Below are 20,997 nucleotides of genomic sequence, written 5' to 3' on the forward strand. Positions count from 1 at the left end.
GTGTTGAATATCAGTATATACCAAAATTCAGAGATGGGATTTTTCTCAGCAAACTGCAAACCCTTAATTAAGGTTTCAGCTGCCTTACACTTCCTAAATAAACTGGATGGAGAGAAACAGGCATTTCCAAGGGCAACACTGAACATGACACCTCAGCTGGGTATTCAAAGTTACATGGGACAAAATAAGACCCAAGAGAATGCCCTGCAAGAGAGATCCCCAAGAACACCAATGAAGTCACCTGGCCAGTAGACATCCAGTTTTCTCCAAGTTAAACAAATGATGCTTCCCAGTAGCACAGCCATTACCTGCCGTGTGTCAGGGCGAGCACCACCTCTCCCCTGTCACACCAGGCTCAGCTGCCCGTGCTCTAGGCCAGCTCTGGTGTGGCACAGCTGCCCGTGCTCTAGGCCAGCTCTGGTGTGGCACAGCTGCACGGCCTTGGCTTGGGCTGCTGGGAAAGCAGCCGTGTGGGAAAGCGCCATGTGGGAAGCCTGGCTGGGCGTCCCTCCACTTCGCTCTGGAGCTGCTTTTCACCTCCGCGGTTCCCCTTGGTGTCTGACTGAGCCATGCTGCTGTGCACTGGTGCTGACCCTGACCTTAATCCTGACCCCAACCACTGACTCGGTGTCCTCAGCCTTGACCTTCTCGCTGGGGACTTGTCTGCCAGCCGCTAGCTGGACTATGAGCTGACCCTGATTCCTGTCACCGGACCTGCTCTGCTCTTCGGGTTGGGGTAGCACAGAACCGCACCCCAGCGGGCAAGGCCCCTGCCCCACACAGCTCCTGCTCTCTCCGCGGGGGCACAGCCCGCTCTCGCCATGCCCTGACCCGAGGCCCAGGCCACCTCTCTGAAGGGTTACAGGAATATGCCAGTACTGCTTTTTTTAAGCACACAAAAATGCCTTCAGGCTCTCAAGAGAAGACGACCTCCTGTCTTGAAATAGCACACAGGCAATCCTGGGCAAGTATGCAGGGCTTTATGGACTTACCTAAAAATAAATTCATATACAGAGTGTAACAGAAATACAGCCCCTGTGTTGTGGCAGAAACACAAATACAGACTGCCTGTCCACCACAAGACAATGCAACAATGCACAGGATGTAAAAACTGAAGTTAGCTACCAAATTCCAGGTAGGCATCTTATGACAGAATCTGGGCATCTTCTTTCCCCGACAAAGAGCTATATAGCACAAAACTATCAGTCTGGATTTAGCAGCAAATGGTTAGCCAACACAATCAACTTCTGTTCATCAGATAGAGGCTGAGAGAAGCAAGGTCACCCCACTTTCTTACTCTGAACGTGGGTGCAAGAGGCCTGACTAACACGAAGTTTAAGCGGAAGGTTTATATAAACACACAGGTGAGACTATGCAGACAACAACTCAGACTCTTCTACTGAAACTAAGGACAGAAATTTTTCTCCTGTGTCCTTCTACAGGTTAAAGAAATGAGACACTGTAAAAGCAAACTGAGATACTTTCATACTTGCTACTAAACATACATAAAGGAACTGAAGATTAACAAGTTGAAGGCCATATTTTCAACTGATCAGCAACTGAAAATCTGCCAAAATTTAGAAGACTTCTTGCAACTCAATAACATTATTAAAGCAGATGTACATGATTTCTAACCCTTATGACTGAAAATAAAGTGCTTGCTTTATTCAGATTTATGGAGTTTTCTGAAGGATTTTTACTTGCCTAGATGTTGAAATACTTCGACTCTCCTGCTGCCCGTTAGTTTGGTTAAAAAACAAAGCAGTTAGTAGTAGAACAGTAATACTTAAGCACTTAAGTAAGACTGAACTGCACTTCATCTCCCTATAAAGAACACGAAAATCCAAGAAAAATTTTCTAGTGCTTTTATGAGACTTTTACTGTGAGTGTCCAATGCACTGAATAGGGGAAGGAAAGTAGTACAATGATACTTCAAAACTTTAAACACAAAAGCACATTAATCCTATCAAAATGATCCCATATATTAAACAAAAATAACTGTAATGTATCTATGATACAGGTATTAGTGAATCCCTGAACAATAACTTATTAAATTTAACTTATTCTACTTAATTTGCATTTGTATGCTGAAACAATATTCAGTCTAGAACAAGAATATTCCTACTTTCTCAGGAATATGTGGTTATTACTAATTTTAAGATCAAGGAACCACAGTTGGAAGAGCAGGACATTTAAGACACGTATTAGCACATATTCCTTAGTCATTGTACCATTATAACTTCTCCTTACTCTCTTTGTACATTTTATCTTTGGGCCTTTTAGGACAATATATCCAAAACCTAAGAATGTCATACAGTGGTATCAGACAACAAAAAAAAACAAGTGGAAGTATATCTCTAGTAAGGATGCAGTCAAAGTAAAAGAGAAAATCAAATTAAGTCATTAAATATTCAGCTCTGTAGTTCTATTATAGTGTTGCCTAACCTTGATAAAATCTTTGATGAGCTGGGCTGCTTTAACCCCATTCTGTACATTAAAGCTTATATCAACTTTTACTTCAGTGAAGGAATCTGTCAGTTTAATAATGGGTACCTGCAAAAGAAAGACAGATTAAGTCAATACAGATTTCCAAGACACATTTGGTTTAATTCGTACCAGTATATGCACCAGTAAAACTGAAACATTTTATGAATCTGCAGAGAGGAGACAGACAGAGAAAACAGGACTCCTGTCTATTTATGAACTCACTCTCCTTGCCAATCTGTTTACGTAAACTTTGCTTTTCTAATTCATAAATGTTACTTTTGATTTACTATCCTGTTTAACAGAAATTAACACTTCATCTTTAAAGTGATTAATCTGAAATTGTTTTTAGTCCCTGGTGCAGAAGCATAGTTCAAGTGGGAAAAACAAACACCAGAGGGAGACAAACGCTTAAGAAATAAAGACAGATACTCTTAAGACACTTGTATGTCATTGTGGGTCACTGATTCCTCATCAAAATTATCTTCAAACACGAATCACAAGATATTGAAAGCACTTGGACATATCTCCACCCCAGTGGTTTCCAAATTACCTCTCTCTACTAACAACAGTCATCAATTTTTTTTAAACCCCTACACTCTTATATACTCTTAGAGGTAGCAAAAGGTAGGAAGTTATAATGGAATTAATCCTATACTGCACAAGACATACCATTACATACTTATATAAGGCTGTACTTATTATTTCTACGTGAAAATGTATTATGTCTGCTTACTTGAAACAAGAAAATATAAGTAAATTATGTAAAAACTCTCAGTCCAGAAACTCACAAGTCTAATCACATTAATTCACAACAATGACTAGTATAATCTCACCTAAAAGCAAATGTATATTGTGCAGTATGGAAAATCAGATAATTTTCCCCAACAGAAGAAATGCTTCTGTTGAAGCACTATCAATTATTTTGCCAGTAATAAAAACCATACTAAAAAGGTTCTACTGGTTCTATTACAAATTTATATATAAAATAGTTTCTGCTTATGAAAATTCATCCTTTTAACCAAGATCTTTGATTAGAAATTTAGATTGGAACAAGGAAATACCCTTTTCCCCCAAACTTACAGTTGCTTTATCTAAAACCTTTACTGAGTTTTCATCTGCTACATTGTGCTTCCTAAGAGCTTCTTCCAGGGTCCAAAGAGGTAATGTCTCCCATTTTCCAAACACAACTAAATCAATATCACTGAAATGGAAAGAAAATACAGATTTATGCAAATTAAAAGGCCACTTTACACTCAGAAGATAAACAACTGACATCCACATGTAATTAGAATAAAGCTGACAGAATGCAGCTTAACCAAATAATTTATTCTTAATTTTCTGAGAAAAGTTGTGGGGATGAACTCTTACACCTGGGGAAATAGAGAACATTTCTGGTTACCAAGGGGAGGGGAGAGATACACACACAAATCAACTGGGCTGCAAAGCCTGAGATTAGTCTCCTCAGGCCACACTGGCAGCAGACAGGGATCACCTTCTCCAGAGTGACTCAGAACAAGAAATCAACTTGTTGTGAATCACCACCTTTGGGTTGTATTAATCAGTAATGCTGATTTAACAGCCTGCCACTGAAAGGGAAAGTTCTGTTCCCCATCCTCTATTCCCTGTCTCCTCCTTTGCTCCTAGGTCTGGTGTTTGCCTAATCCACAGCAAATCAACTCAACATATTAATGGGCCCGGCAGAAACCAACTCTCCCCACCCTAACCCCCCAGTTTAAAAAAAACAAACAAACCCAAACAAAACATTCGGGGGTAATTTACTGTCTCTTTGCATCTCAAAGTTGGTTTTCTGGGTGATCAGAGTACCAGTGGGCACATGGTAAGCAGCTGGCCTGTAGCGCCAAGAACATGGAGCAGCGAAGAAGAAAATGTGGCAACTTTGACTTCAGGAAGCAACAAGCTGTTAAATAACATCAAGCCACCTAATTAACTTCACTCATTAACTCAGCTCCTTGAAGAGGTGTCTTCATCCCCCTACACTTCCTCCCAATGCACAAACATGTTCATTTGACTATACCAGGAGATGACACTCTAATTCAATGCCCAAACTCTAATTCAAAAGGCAACTGGTGTCCAAAGTGAAGCCAGTGAAGGCTACTGTGAGATCCAGAGCTTTTTCCTCTTTGCTCCCCAACTTCTTCTTTGATTTCCCCTGCTTTGTTGAAAACACAAAGGAGGAGAGCATATAACCCTGTAGTAATACTAGCAGGCCACTTTAGTGATATGGAAAACTATGTAATGGAAGACACAAAAAAAATTAAGAATAATTCCCCCTCTGCTCCTCCCAGATTCTATAGGTCTGCTGATTCATGAACAACACTGCTTTAACAGTCTCAAAGAAACTACATCTGCATTAGATAAAATATCTCTTGCCGACAAGCAGTGCCGGCAGTGGGCAAGTTCAGGAGCAGCTCAGCTGCATACCATTCAGCTGACAAGGATAGGCAGCACTCAGCCAGTTTCAGAAAACTATGTTCAAAACCTGCTTGGAGAGCAGGAAATGCTCCTGGACACTTTTCTTATAAATTAAATTAGTGTCAAGCCCACTACTGATGCTGGCAGTTAACAACGGGAGATGTTTTTCTGATGCACACCAAGAGGGAAAAAGCAGCTCTGTTGTCACCTTGATTATAGAGATTGCCTGCAAAATAACACAGAGATCCAGCAGCTAAACAACTGTGTGCCCGATCCTTCAGTATCAGCTCAAGTAAAAGGATATTAAGCAAATTCTAACACAGAGTAACAGAAATAAAAACACACTGTACGTCTTCCTGAATCCAAGGACCTGAAATCTAAATAAACTGTGCAGTTACTGACAGGTAGGCAAAACCTAGGGCAAAGGGAAGATTTGACAGAAGGCAACAGTGAATTAATTACCAACACGCAAATGTTGGTTATTTTGAATGTTTGGCAAGTACTGCCACAGGACGGTCTTTTGTGAGTTTATATACTGTGTTTAAAGTATCTGCATTTGTTCTCCTCCAAAACAGCTTAAATATGAAGGAAAGGCAGCATATGAAATCAAATAGGCAACAGCAAAGCGTTTTTTTTTTATATCAGTTTCAAAACAATAAAGCAAATATAGTAAAGAACTATTGCTATCAGTCATGGGGATAGGAATCGCTCTCTTGCATTACCATCATCCAATCAAGTTTAATCAAGCCAATTTAAAATCAATGAAAAAAAGGCCACGAACAAGGCCAAATGTGCAAACAATGTGTACTGGTACACCTTTCTTCTGACATTCCAAACAAAAACTGAGCAATTCAGCTTTCTGGCAACTCCTTAGACTAAAGTAGACACTAAAGCATCTGCCAGATACTTTCTTTTTCAAAGAGAGATGACACAACAACTTGGGTATCCATCACTTGGAGTCAGTACTAGATATGAATTCCTCATGTTTCTGAAGTACAGAACTCAATTCAAGTGTTAAATCTCAGATTTACACTATTTAAATGTGCTTATTCCCTGCAGCCATTTAAGTCTTTCATTCTATTTCTATTTAATTGTCAAAAATACTTAAAATTTCTACACAGAATATACCAGTGTCACTAATGACTTTTCTTTATGAAAATTATTAATAAATTTAGAAAAGGTAGATGTTGACTACTGTACAGATTTCACAGAAGACGGGTGAAAGAAAAAAAAACAATTTTGTATGTAAAATTTTCTCTTCAGTGCTAATATTATCATTAACAAGGTAATACTGTATGTTTCAGTTTAATCACCTGTGGAGATAAAATTTAGTTTTTCTTTTAAGGCCAATCTCTTATTTTGGTTCAGTCATTTAATGAAGCCAAAACACAAAATAAGCCTTTTTTGACAACATGGTAATTCAGACCTTTTACCAAATAGAGGCAAAATCTATACACACACATGTATTATAGTTAATAGTTTTAATTACTATATTTCTGTACACTTTGCAGAGTACTAATAGCTTAACACTATCTTAATATATAACAAGTATACACACAAGAAACGCAAATATTGGGAGATCAGATAATTCACTACAGGGGTACAGGTTCAACAGGCTATCTGTACAGAATTTACATTGAAAAATTACTAACCTTGTAGGTAAATATAAACCAGTTTTAAAACTTCCAAATATCTGCACCTGAAACACAAGAACAGGATATATGAAAACAAATTTTAAGGCTTCAGAAGACAAGCAAGTTCTATTAAGTTGCTTGTAAAGGCTGGTTATTGCTACCCTCCATTGGTAGATTTTGGTATTGCTAATAGGCAGATTCTGAACAGAAGCACCCTTTTCTGTTAAAGCATTTATATCTTCAATGGAGTATAAAAGGCTAATCTTCACTGTTATTACCCACAAAATATTAGTAACTTTGACTTTTCTATTACAAAACCTTCTTTGTAATGTAAAAATTTTCACCATGACCAAATGTGGCAAAACCCCATAAACCAAAAGATTTAAAAACTCTTAAGAATGATAGAACATAAAACACCCCAACCAGTATCAGTTCAATTTATTTTTTGCTTTCATATCTCAAAGTATACCCTTCAGTTTTTAAACATATTTACTAAGTTTAAGTTTAATATATTTCTGTTGCTTTGTATAATTAAAAAAAAGAAAAAATTTAAATCATGATCCTTTCTTTTTCCTGAATTACAGAGCAAATAGCACAATTCTGTTTATTTCTTCTTAAAAAGCAAACAGAAAAAGTTTCAGAAAGTTTCACATCCCACAGATTTAGTTTATTATGCTGGATTCTTACTAGTACTGGAGGTTTAAATAATCAGGTTTCCATTGTAAGCTGTACTAAAGCATGTTCTCATTAACTGAGCTAAGCCTTGCAGGGAGGTCAGACTCATGCACCAAGTCTCAGAGGGGGACTGGTGAGACTTCAAAGTAAAAATATCTACACATTCAGACTCATTTTCAACCAGTCTTCTGGTGTGTTTCCTGGAGTCACCTTACAGACTTGCATATTCTGCTTTAGTAAGTCTCATACACTAGCTTCATTGCCACCTACCTGTATGTCAAGAGACCCACTGACTATGTTTTTCCCTTATGGGATAAGAAAAAGAGGCAGATGGAAAAAGATGTTTTGCACATAAGTGTCTTGACACTTTAGCAGACTAAGAAGCAGTATGAGTCCTTCCTCTTGATTATTTTAGATCACTTCACTCTTTTTACCCCCTCAACCCCACCCCTGACAAAAAGCACATGCTGACAGTAAATTTAATGTTGAAAGTTCATAGCTTCTCAAACTAGAAAAGACTGCAAGGCATGCCACAGAACTAGCATCAATACTGTACTAGGTCTTAACAAAGCATAAAGGTATCACAAAGCTAAGAATGTAATAATTAATACTGGTTTTAATCCAGGATAAAAATATAAGGTTTTTGGTTCTGGGTTCAGTCAAACCAGGATTTATTTGGCCACCAAAAATGTCTGAAAAGTGCCTTTGCACAATAAAACAATCATTGATGAGTTCAGAAAAAAATTAAACATGCTTTCACATTATCAAGTAAAATTGTGTGTTCAGATGAACAGCAAAGAAAGCCTTAACTGAATAAACAACCCTGAATAAATTTACTGATACAACATATATTACCTTTACCAAAAGGAATGAGAAAACATCTGCTGTTGTACAGCAATTTGGAGCATGAGAAACACTGAATTATTATAAAAGAAACCCACACCCACACTTCAATCCCTCTCTCATCAAATCTGGAAAGATGGAAGAGGAACAGTGGGGAAATCAGAACAGAAATTTTAAAGGATTTTAGTCTATTACTGAATCAGAATTCAAACTGCTGAAGCTCTGTTGCCATGTACATATTTAAAGCATCCCAAATAAAGGACACTATTATGACTTGAGAGATGTAAGCACTAGTTTTTGTGGTGTGCCAACACTGCTGATTATTTTTTTGTTCTATGTGGACAGAGATTTGCATTCATAAGATAACTTAAGACTTCACAGTACTGTAACGGACTCCTTCTACTTCGGTATGTTATTGTTACTTTTTATCCTACATTTCTGCAGACTTGTTCATACTAAATTCCAAAGTTCCTGAAGGAGCTTTAATTACAGTGTAAATCCAAATATGCCCTCACTATGCACAATGGAACTTGGAAACCCACAAAAGTTTGGAAAGTTCTTGATACCAAAAATCCCTCCATCAAAACAAAAAAATCTATCCGTAGCCAATTTAAATTTCCCCTTCTTCTACATCATTAGGTAGAATTTTCTGAAGTTTGTCAAACTAAATAAAGTTCATCTTTCTACTTCCACTTCCAATCACAGTATTTTCATAACTGAAGTGTGAAGTATACAACATTACCTCTTTTCAGATCTACCACGCCACATAATACTCAGACACGAAGCTGAGGATGTTATGGCAAATGGTATCCTAAATTCCACTGTATAAGTACTTATTTGTTCAATTGTCAAATTTTCATATTCAACTCATCAAAAAACTTTGTCTTAAAATGCTTTCATTTAATGTTTTGGGTTGTTCAGTTTCAGTGTAATTAAAGCCTTTCTTATGGTCAGAGACTTGCTGATGCCAAGAACAGTTCTCACTTACTAGGAATGTTTCCTTCTAAGCACATTCCCTTGAGTAAGAGAGCAAATGACACAATTGCTAACTTCTATAAATAAAGTAACAGTTTAGGATACCTAGTTTTACCCGCCATCCATCTGCTTTTTCAGCCTTTTCCCAAGTGGAACAGGAAAAAAAAATAAATGTATGTGCACAGACACATTCCACGCGCTCTCTATACATTTAGATTCATGAAGCCTGCTCTTCCTTTTCTTGGTATCAGATTTTTATAGAGTATGTCTTACCTACGTGTTTAGTGAGAAACTACAAACTAAATGTGTATGTTTAACTTACAAGTTTATTTTAGCTGTATCTGCTGCCTCTATGACTCAAAATGAACAGTTTAAACATTAACTTAGCGCTTTACACTACAGCTAAAGCTGAGGACATTGGACCAGATAACACTCCACCTTCTCAGAGCATGTACTCAAAACTTGAATCTTACAAGTAGCTAAACCAACACAGATTTCCAGAAGGTTAGTGATTAACTCAAACAACTGAAAAATTACAACAAGACTGTCCAAGTTGAACACAGTTGAGTTCAGCAGTTCAGTTCTAAGCAGATCTGTAAAGTATTAGAAAAATAACATTAATTTCCAGATTATAACCTGACGTGCTGTTGTCACTGTTTAGTTCCCTCCTAGCCTCCACAAAACAGAAGTGCATAGAAGAGAATCCTTCCTTAATGTAACAACAGCAGACAAAATGCATAGTTACGCTTTAAAGAGCAGTTACTGACTTGAGAAAAAAGGAACTGGCACACTCTTGCTCTCTAACATTTTCAAGAACAAAGGAAAACAGTCATGGCAGTTTGAACTGGCACTAACTGAAAAGTGAACTTCAGTTTTCAACTACACAGTGTGTGCTTCCACTCAGTCGTGTTACAGCTAAGCCCAGTGGTCAGCTGTCACTTGTGGTAAGGCTTGCAATTTGCTTCACCTTCTTAAACAGATTATGGCTACAAAAAACAGTTTCAGTAGCTTAAAGAAAGACTCTTTTCTCAAGGCCACAAAGTCATAAATGCATATATAAAAAGTATTTTTAATACAAAAGGCCTGGCTTTTACAGATCAAGTGGGTCCTACAAAGAGAGCATTTCTGGAAGCACTAAGTTCTTGTGCCCCATTCAAAGGGTTAGTGGTAACAAAGAAAGATCCCATGGTAATAAATACATTCACCCCATTACACTAGTTAAGTCTGCAGCACATAAACTTGTCTAGAAAATAGTGGCATCTTCTCTAGGCTGAAGCAACCAGTTATTTTGGTGACATCCCCTACTATAAGACTTTGGCAGCGAGTATCCTGGTAAGCAGAGTCTCATACCCGCACTGTTTCCTACACTATTGCCTGTCAGACTGGCAGCCCACTACTCCTGCTCTTGATGAGGCTCTACAGCACTGCTTCAGTGAGTTCAACGAGAGCTATACAACACTCATGAGATACTCTGAAGTCACTTGCACAGCTCCCTCGGAAAGGTTATTGGTTTTGCTCAAAGACAAAATGACCAGACATGTGTAGCACTGACTCTATCAACTCCACTGAGTGGAAACTGCTCCTTCCATATCATACATAACATGAACCACCTTGAAAATGAGAGTGTATTTGCACACAAAACCATGTACCACATATATACAGCTTATACAGAATTCCAATTGTGGCATATTCTGCCAATTTCTAAAATCACATTCCAAAAAACAGGTTAAGAAGATCTGAATTGAACAGTGGATTTAAGTGACTCATGTCAAAACACTCTCTTTTACCATGGAAGGATCAAATAGCATTCCTTATACGAAAGATTCTGCTGTCTGAATTTGATTTGCTATTCTGGCTAACAAGTCCGTATTTTCAGCTACTGTTACCTACAGATAGATGATTACAGCTACAAATCCGCATTCTGAAAATGAACACCGTGTTAGTAGGGGGATACAATTAAACTAGATTCAATTATGCTAAAAGTCCAACTGTGTCCCCATAAAACCATCTTGAGTTGTAAAAGCAACTTCTCTGGCTTCTTTTTAATCCAACCTTTATTTAAAAAAGCAGAGCTGCATAGGAGAAGCTCTTGTTTTGACTGAATGAAGTACTAGCAAAAATCCATCTTCAGTGGAAAGAGGCATTACAGATTTTAAGCTCCACACGGACCTACAGACTTGTCTGTTCCTGTACAAAAAATTGGTTCCTTTAAATTTGCAAGATATGTCAATTTAGTTTAACTGCCATTAAACATAGCATGGTCTACACAACGTGGCATTGCTGGCATTCCACCTTAATAGACCTATTCAAGATTGCAGGTCTTTGGACTAGAACCCCTGCTACTAGTGAAGCTATGAGTTTCAGAAGATTTTTATTTTTTTTAAAACGCAATACTTTACAAGCACGCACGCATACCTGATATGTTCCCATTAATCTTAGTAAATACATGTTAAAGAGATTAAATATTGCCACACCTTACACTTGACATGTAGGGAATAGGTCTAGCTTGTCTTTATTCCCAGGTGTGACAGAACATGTTGACCTGTATTATTCTAGAAATAAAGATCATCTCTCTCATTTGACCAGAAATCCTTTTGGGCTTTTTTAATATGGAAAAATAAACAGTATATTCATTATTCAGTATTTCACGAGGTAAACAAGCACAAAATGTTGCTTTTATATATTAACAAATAGAACAGTGTCCTACTCACATCTGCATTAGGCCAGAGCTCTTTTATAACGTTTTCTATCCTGTTCACCACTTCCATCCGCATTCTCTCTTCTTCAGGTCTGGGAGACATATACTTATAAAAGTCAATGATTTCTTCATGAAGACTAAGAAAGAACAACAACAACAAAAAAAGAACAGAAAGTCAGGAGAAAACCCACAGGAGAATGAAATAGCAACTACTCTAATCAAACGTGCTTTTTAAGCTCCTCATTACCTATTTAGCTAAGGGTCAGTTTAAGAGTAGCATGCAATTTAAAAACACCCAGATTCACAACACTTAGTAACGTTTAGTTTCATGTTAGTTTCTTATGCCATAGGTCAATATTGCACTGCATTTGCTAAAAGCATGGAAGGAAATCTAAATCCAAGTGCCTTCAATTCACACTGAAAGTCACACTCTATTTTAATGCCAGTGTAACACAGAAATGGTTCAGTCTTCAACTATGAACGCAGCTGTAAGCTCCAAGTACACACTTTGCAAAAACTGAAACAGGAGGTTTTCAGCCAACGCTTCCTAGTCAGCCCCTTGGCACCAGCTAGGGAGTTTTCAGGCATCAGTCTGTATTCAGTACCAAGCTTTCAAAAAGTTGATAGTAATTGTGCCAGTACTAGAGCTAGAAAAACTGCTTCTTTTACTGCTTAGAGAAGACGCATAAACTAAATATGTACTCTCTCCCCATAACAAGAAAATAAGTAGTACAGACGCAACAGTGGTGGCTCAGAAAAATAAATGATTGACAGACAGTTAACCCATATATCTGACAGTTTACCATATTACATGTGCTTCTCACAGTAAGTTATGTTTAGATTGCCTATGATTACAGCTGAAATAAAAATATCTTCATACAGTGTCCCAAATTTCTACGCTTTTGTAATAACATAAACACAGACTTGACTAACAACGTATTTAAAAAAAACAGACACAACGCTTCAATTCCAGCCACAGAGTAGCTAAATTAATTTTCTTTGTTTCCTGCAATGACCATTACAGTAATAGCTAGTTATTTTTAAAAAATGTATTGTTTCTAGTTACCAAGTAGAACTGCATCTCTCCTTAAAGCTCAGAGGGGCCATCAGAAGAGAGCAATTTATTAAAAGCAAGCCCTTAGATGAGATGTGGAATCTAATACTTCCCCACTGCACAAACACTTAAATAAATCAAATGTTAATAACTGGAAGTTGTATACAGGTGTCAACAAAACAGATTAAAATATCTGAAAGTTGTATTTAAGAGAGTCAAGGTAAGGACAGAACTCAACCCATCTGCATTATGTTCTTCAATACTTCAGAGCTATGAACACCACAAGCTTCCTTCAGAGACAGGGGAATAAAATATTTACATTACTTTTCACTGAGTACTTATTAGAATTTCCACACACATTCGTTTAGGGGAATAAGCAACTTGTGGTGGCCATCACCACAGCTCTCTACAGCTAATGCAAAGAGAAAAATTCCTCTGACAGAGTTCCTCCAAAGGGAGATCTAGACATACCCAATTTAGCTGTTTTAATCAACCTTTGGAGAAGCTTCTCCTCCTTTGACACCTACAGTGGGAGCCTTCAAATAGTTAAGCTATAAACCAAAATAAAACAAATCCTCTCAAAAGATTTCCTGCGAAAATGCAAGGTGCCATCTCCCTCCTCTGTTCCCCCCTACTGCCACACTGTTCATGCACATCTTGGATACCACAACGAACAACGCACCTGCAGAATTCATACTGACAAATGCTGTTTTCAACATTTATTTTGACATTGGTAGGGAATTTCTTACCTACTCCTATGGCTGCTTTCTTGCTTTTCCCTAGAAGCTTACAACCTGGGGTTAATGTGCACATTCCAAACTGCCATCCCTCAAGTGGGCACTAACTCCTCTGCCTTTGGCTTGTTAGGCATCTCCTGCTCTTCTATTCTTCATTCCTATTCGATGTGTTGGCACTTAAACCTTCTTACAGTTATCCTCCCAGTGCAAGAATTGAATTCAGGTGAAAAGTACATGATAAAAGACAAGTTGAGCACTGCAACAACCAAGTTTACTCACCACCCTCACTGCCAGTCACACATACCAAATTGCTAATTCAGTCTCCATGTGCTTGACCATGCAGGTAGCATTCAAAACCAGGAGCAACAAGGAAAACAGGCAAAAATCCAATACCCAAACTCTAGAAAACACAAATGAATTTTCAACCGTAATTCAGTGAACCAGCTTACAGGAAGGCCTGGGAGTCAGCCCAAGGCGTCCTATCATGTCTGGCAAACTCTTCACTTCCTTTGTGTGCTACACTGTGGGGAACTGATCAAGCAGTGCAGCCCCGTTTCTGCCTCTGCTTCTCTGGACTAGCTGGAACAGACTGGTTACGTGCACGAGGCATGAGATTTGTCCCAGAGCAGTGTTTTTAGCAACATCTGACTGAGAGCATGAGTGCATTGCATGACATGAGTGGCACCATGTTGTCTGAGGGCACTTAACGACACAGGACATGCTGGGCTAATACCGAGGGACTATCCCTGGGGAGAAATTCATGCATGGCACAGCACAAATCCATACTGCCCATCATTAGTGGGCCCAGCTGCTCCTGGGCCTCCGCTTTACAGGAGTTAATTGCTCCTCTGTCCCATAAGGGAACTTTGAAAGAACAAGGCAATCAGAAATGCGGTCCCCAAAGTGCACAAAGGGCCAAGCCACACAGATACTGCAGTTCTCAGGGCCCTTCTCTTTATTAACTCCACTGACACTCTTAATTGAGATAATTGTATCAGTTGCTGCATTCTTTAGAAGCACATAAAATAACGAGGTGTTGTCAGAACCAGATGTATTTCTTTTTCCAAACATAAATAACATATGTCTGCATCTCTTTAAATGGGATCTTTCTTATTCTTAGGTAGTCATGTAAAGCTTTATGGCAAAACAAAAAATTAAGTAGCATGAAAACACACAGAAACTTAGATTACACATGCACTGAACATTACTAAATAATGCAGATGCAGAAAAAATTAAATCTGAGCTTTTTCAATGATAGAAGAAAGGCTTAAAGACTACTAGAGACAGTTCCTATCAGCACACCAGTTGGAAATACTACAGACATATCTGTGTTTCATCTGCTGCAAGACTCCATGCTGCTAGGACCGCCTGTGCTGCACAGAGCTGCAGAAGGCAGGCTGAAGTCATAAAGGCTCAAGACTACACCTGGAACCGTATTTCCCTGCCCAGTAATGGCTGCTGCCAAGAAATAAGGGAATGATTAATTAAAGCCAAGACAAACAGAAGTAGCCACATGCAGATTTCAGAGCAGTACAACATGACTTAGAGGCTTGACTCCAATTAATGTGGAGTTAACTCAAGCTGTATTGAAAATTAAAACTCAAGGTTATTCACTGTTTTAATCAACATCTACTATAGTTGATGTTTTTCAAAACAATTTGTTTGGATTAATGGTGTCTGTTTACAAGAGTCTCTAGTGATATTTTATATCTTTAGCTGAAATGAAGATCAAAGAGACTGAGAAGTTATTTTTGGCATCATAACAGTATTTTATTATTTAATGCCATTAAATTCATTAGTTATTTTAGATAAAAGTCCTTAAAAGGAGACTTGCTTTTAGAAGGAAATTACACTGTTATAAACCTGATTTCACTATGAAGAGGGATTTAATTTGGCTTTATAGTCATACTGAAGCATACTGACACCCAAGACCTACTTAGGATGCAGGGAGAGAGTTCTCTGTAATGCGTAAGAGCGTGCTTACTGGTTTTATTACAATAAATAGCAGTAAACAAGTGGGTCTTTGTCCTGTACGTCACAAAATCTTATTACATGGGGAAAAGAAAAATAAAATAGTCTCTTACACTTTCTCTGAGTATGTTTTAAAACAAAGTACTAGCTGCCTCACACCCTGTTTTCAGGTCTGTTAAGCTGATTCAATCAGAATTTCACTGACAGAATAGAATTATAGAGAAGCCAGTAAATATTACAGCGTATGATATGTTTACCTGACAGTTAGTGATGTGTCATTAAAAAAATAATTTATGGCTGCAAAAGTTGTAATCACAAAAAGGATTTCCAAAAGTAGTATCACTGAAGAGCACCATGATGAGCACAAGTCTGCCAGACTCAAGCTGCTCAGGTGAAAAGCTGCAACTTCTGTGCAGATGCAAGTACTACGGAACACAGTGCATTACATTTTTTTCTTTGTTTGATCACACCTTACTTCATTTTGTAGCACAACTTGTGGGGTCTAAATGAGCAACTCAGGATTCACAAACTAGTTTATATGTATCCAAGACATTGTTATTCTGGAGTATGAATCTTATTGCACCTCTGGCAATCAATTAAAAAATGATCATGTACAAACAAAATGTTATTTATGTTTTATATACACAGCACACAGACAGGTATGTGGACAAGCACATACACTTGACTGTACACTTCAGATACCTGACACATAAAGTGACACAACTCGCTAATGCTGTAACTCCAGAATTGTAACCAAGAGTGATACTGGGACGCACGTCACTTTGTGAAACGTAACTAGAGATACGTTGGTAACACGGACAGTGGGACTGAGTGCACCCTCAGCAAGTTTGCCGACGACACCAAGCTGTGTGTTGCAGTTGGCACAGTGGAGGAAAGGGATGCCATCCAGAGGGACAAATACAGGTGGGGCAAGGAGTGGATTGAGAGCAGCCCTGTAGAGAAGGACTTAGGGGTATTAGTGGGCAGAAAACTAACTGTGAGCCAGCAATGTGCACTCACAGCCCACAGAGCCAACCGTGTCCTGGGCTGCACCAAGAGAAATATGGGCAGCAGCTCGAGGGAGGGGATTCTCCCCATCTACTCCACTCTCATGAGACCCCCCCCTGCAGTGCTGTGTCCAGGTCTGGGGCCTCCAACAGCAGGAGGACACGAACCTGCTCAAACAGGTTCAGAGGAGGCCACGAAGATGCTGGGGGGGGCTGGAGCACCTCCCCTGTGAGACCAGGCTGAGAGAGTCGGTGGTGTTCAGCCTGGAGAAGAGAAGGCTGTGGGGAGACCTTACAGCGGCCTTCCAGGACTTAAAGGAGGCTACAGGAAAGATGGGGAAGGACTTTTTATCAGGGGGTGTAAGGACAGGATGAGGGGTAATGGTTTTAAACTGAAAGAGGGTAGATTCAGACTAGATAAAAGGAAGAAAATCTTGTCTGTGAGGGTGGTGAGACACGGGAACAGGTTGCTCATAGAGGCTGTGGATGTCCCCTGTGTTGGGTTTGTGTGTGGCGGGGTTTTTGGTAGCCAGGGAGGGGGCTACAGCGGTGGTCTCTGTGAGAAACTTCTCGAAGCTCCCCTGGCTCCAAATCAGACCCACTTCTGGCCAAGGCCAAGCCAGTTAGCGATGGTGACTGTGACTCTGTGATAACGTATTTCAGAAGGGGAACCTGGGAGAAGGAGTTGTGAGGGAAATAACTCTGCAAACACTGAAGTCAGAGAAAGGAGGAGGAAGAGGTGGGGAGGTACACTGGAGCAGATCCCATGGTGAGAGGGCAGGCTGCCCCCCTGTAGCCCACAGAGGTCCATGGTGGAGCAGATGCCCACCCACAGCCCATGGAGGACCACACGCTGGAGCAGGTGGCTGTGCCCAAAGAAGGCTGGGAGTCTGAGGGAAGCCTGTGCTGTTGTAGTTCAGCACTGGGAGGACTGCAACAGGTGGGAGGGACCCACACTGGAGCAGCTCAGAAAGAGCTGCAGCCCATGGGAAGGACTCACACTGGAGAAAGCTCATGGAGGACTGTTTCTCATGCGAGGGACCCCACACTGGAGCAGGGGAAGAGTGTGAGGAGTCCTCCCCCTTGAGGAGGAAGGAATGGCAGAAACAGTGGGTGCTGAACTGACTGAAATCCTCACTCCCCATCCACACACACACACACTCTGCACGAAGAGAGGAGGTAGAGAAATGGGGAGCAAAGCCGAGCTCACAAAGAAGGGAGAGGTGAGGGGAAGGTGGTTTTAAGATGTGGCTGCATTTCTCACTGTCCTACTCTGTTTATTTGGTAAATTAGTGGTAGTGTCCAAATTAAATTGATGTTCTTTTTCTTCCCCAGTCTTGTCTGTCTTCTGCCCACAATCACACTCACAAACTTTTGCTCACAAAAGTTAGTGAGTCATTCCTCCTTGTCCTGACCCCCAAACCTTTCGTTTTATTTTTCTCCTCCCCATCCCTGAGGGGGAAGGAGTAAGCAAGTGGCTTCATGGTGCTCAGATGCCGTCTAGGTTTAAACCACGACACCCCTCCCTGGAAGGGTTCAAGGCCAGGTTGGACAGGCCTTTGAGCAACCGGGGCTGGTAGAAGGTGTCCCTGCCCGTGGCAGTGGGGTTGGAAACAGATGATCTGTAAGGTCCCTTCCAACCCAAACCATTCTATGACCTATGATAATACAAGTTTTACTTCTTTGCACCAGGATCCTGATGCAGACTAAATGATTAGCCCACTGTGCTCACAGATTTCAGCAGCTTGCAGGAAGCCAGCCCAACACAACCAATGCCCAGCACTTGCCCCAACTGGGAGCACACACTGGACCTTCCCTGCCTGCCCCGAGCAGCTGAGAAGCAGAGCGCAGTCCTGCTAAGCAGAGCAGCCAGCAAGATAAAGATAATTCTGACTGGTTTTGCTTAGTCACAGGACAGCAGTTAAACGTCTTACGTGCCAACATGCAGTATTATACTAACCACAGTAATAAGTTCTAATTGAAAAATTTTCTGCTTTTTTTCATTCTGAAATTGTGTTATACTTCCACTCTTCTCTGCCTCTTCTTCACTCTTAATTTCACAGGAGAAATTATGCAGGCATGCATGTTCTAATTTCTCTCACCAGGGTGTTACCCGTAGCTTCTGTTCCAACTGTTAAAAACGACTGGGTTAAAAATTCTGCTCATCCATCCCAATAAGCTTCCTCTGCCTTGGGCGTAGATATTCCTTTGCACAGGAAATGCTACTTGCAACATCACTGAAAATAATTTAAAACAATGGATATTAACCATACGCAAAAAAAATGGTATTGTGCTGGTGCACTACAATTTATTCTTTGGCAGGATTTTCCAAAGGAAGCTTCGTTTTCTGAATGATGGAAATCTAAATTATTTAGAATCTCTGTGGACAGTGGGCAAAAGTAAGCAATGAACACAGATGACTTTTGCCTTCCCCAAACTCTATTCTTTAACATGAATCACTTCTGATTTAAGAGTTCATTGATTTTTATATCCACACTTGGATGGAATATTTGCAATATATCCCTGTAGCACTAAATAAGCCTTTTTATATCTGAATTTTCTTTGAATGAATAAATCCTATAGGACAGTGTTTAGTCACCCCTACAATTTTTAGTCTCTTCTGGAGAAAAAAAAAAAATCAAAGGCAACAAAGAAAAAGACTGTAAAATTTCAGGTTTATAATTGTCTATGGGGAAGAATATGAAGGAGAAACTTGAGGTATTTTAGTTTCTTGAAAGCATCAATACTTAAAGAGTCCTAACTACATCCATCCCTCCAGTCCTGAGAGGAAAGCTAGCACTGTACAGAAAAAGAGAAAATAACTTCAGTTTGAAGCTTCCCAAGGTATTTTACTAAGATGGTACTGTTTTTGCAACTGTAAAAAAAAAAAAAAAAAAATGTCAGGAAATTCTGATCCTTCGGAAGTTTCATGAACTAAGCAAAGCTTTTCCTTCTCCCATCTGCGACCTACTTGGTCCTAAAGTGGTTTTAAACAAAACTGTAACTAAGGTAAAAGAAAGACACAGAGAAAGAACCCAATCTTCCTTCCCCACCTCACAACCTTATTTGGTTGGTTGTTTTTTTTTTTTTAATATTTATTTTTACACCCACATTGACACTATACAAGATGGGGAATCCAACAGCTTTGAAAATTAACTTTCCATTTTAACACTATTCTCCTGCGAGCTTAATAAAGTAATTTCTACATTACTATTAACATCTACATGTGTTGAATAACAAAGCAAGAACAACAGACATTGTAAAATCACAAATTATTTTCCCACCTACAAACTCAAGCAAAACCAAACCTTACAGTAGTGAAGGGAACTGTAAATATGAAGCATCTGTTAAGGTGCTCTCTCTACCACCTGGGCCTCTGTAGCAGACAAATTCTTTTAATATTTGCTGGTTTAAGCTACTGAAAAAACACCTAACTACATCTGCAGGTGATTTAATACGCAGTTAGGTTTCATGGTGACTGATACATCAATCCTCATAAGAAACTAAAATTGTGCATAATAAGTAAACATCTTTCAAAAGCCTCAGAGACTTTGACCATCACTTTCTATATCCTTAGTTACTGAACCATATCAATGTATTATAGGTCACACAGTAATCATCTTTTGAGCCACATATGCCCTATGGGAGCTTTAAAATGAAACATTCTGAAAAATGTCCATATTAGTAACCTGACAAAACCAGGAAAGCTTAAGGAGCTTGGTTTTTGATATCACACATTCTTCAGTTCAGTTCACCCATTTGAAAAACAGCTTCACAGACCATCTTTTCACAGTTTACCTAAAAACCGACATGCAGAAAAAACCAGGTATTCCACTGTCATATGATTATTAAACATCATTAAAAATTAGGATATCTACTGAATAAAGTTTCCTAAGATGCAAATGGAGAATTTCACTTTGCAGACAGCTAGGCAAATGAGACTAATATTCTATCCCCTTCTGTTACAGTCCAGGCCTTTGCTACCACTCCCTGGCTTTCCAGCAACAAGGTCTGTTATAACAGGATTACACAAACCTCCCTATTCCATCTAAGACAAAGTTAGCCAAATTAAATCCCACCACCTTCATCAGTTCAGATAAGGCAGCCAACTTCTCCTAAGCATAGCAGGGAGCCCAAAGAGGACCCCTCAAGGACAGCAACAGCAGCCGCTTCCACCCAGGTGGCAAGGGGCAAAACAGGCCAGTGGAAAAAACACCTTCAACTGGCAGATCTACACCCAGAAGACCACCTCCAGCAACCCAGTGATATCTGAGTAGCTTTCAGTATTTACCCAAGAACAGTGATCTTTCTGACTAGCATTTGTCATCTGCCGAGTAATTCACAGAATTGCCTTTTAGGACTGAGGGTGGGCAAAATTTTCACAAATACATAAATGATTCAGGAACCCAGATCTTGTTTTCAGCACTAATGTCTTCCAGGATTAATATAATCACTCTGATACTAAGTTTGAAAACACTCTTCT

At 39.5% G+C, this 20,997-nt stretch overlaps 1 protein-coding gene across 1 annotated transcript in view; it reads right to left on the minus strand.

The window, feature by feature from the left end:
* The window catches only part of TENT4B (terminal nucleotidyltransferase 4B), a 44,712-nt gene that overhangs the window by 9,027 nt on the left and 14,688 nt on the right, over nucleotides 1–20,997 (minus strand). The window contains exons 2-5 of the mRNA XM_042797539.1: nucleotides 11,759–11,882; nucleotides 6,573–6,619; nucleotides 3,568–3,688; nucleotides 2,446–2,553 (exon numbers count right to left, since the gene is read on the minus strand). Of these exons, the coding sequence (XP_042653473.1) occupies nucleotides 2,446–2,553; nucleotides 3,568–3,688; nucleotides 6,573–6,619; nucleotides 11,759–11,882 (400 nt within the window). The remainder of the gene's footprint in view (nucleotides 1–2,445; nucleotides 2,554–3,567; nucleotides 3,689–6,572; nucleotides 6,620–11,758; nucleotides 11,883–20,997) is intronic.

This window comes from Tyto alba, unplaced genomic scaffold, assembly GCF_018691265.1.
Source record: "Tyto alba isolate M040663 unplaced genomic scaffold, T.alba_DEE_v4.0 Super-Scaffold_26, whole genome shotgun sequence".
NCBI classification, from domain to species: domain Eukaryota; kingdom Metazoa; phylum Chordata; class Aves; order Strigiformes; family Tytonidae; genus Tyto; species Tyto alba.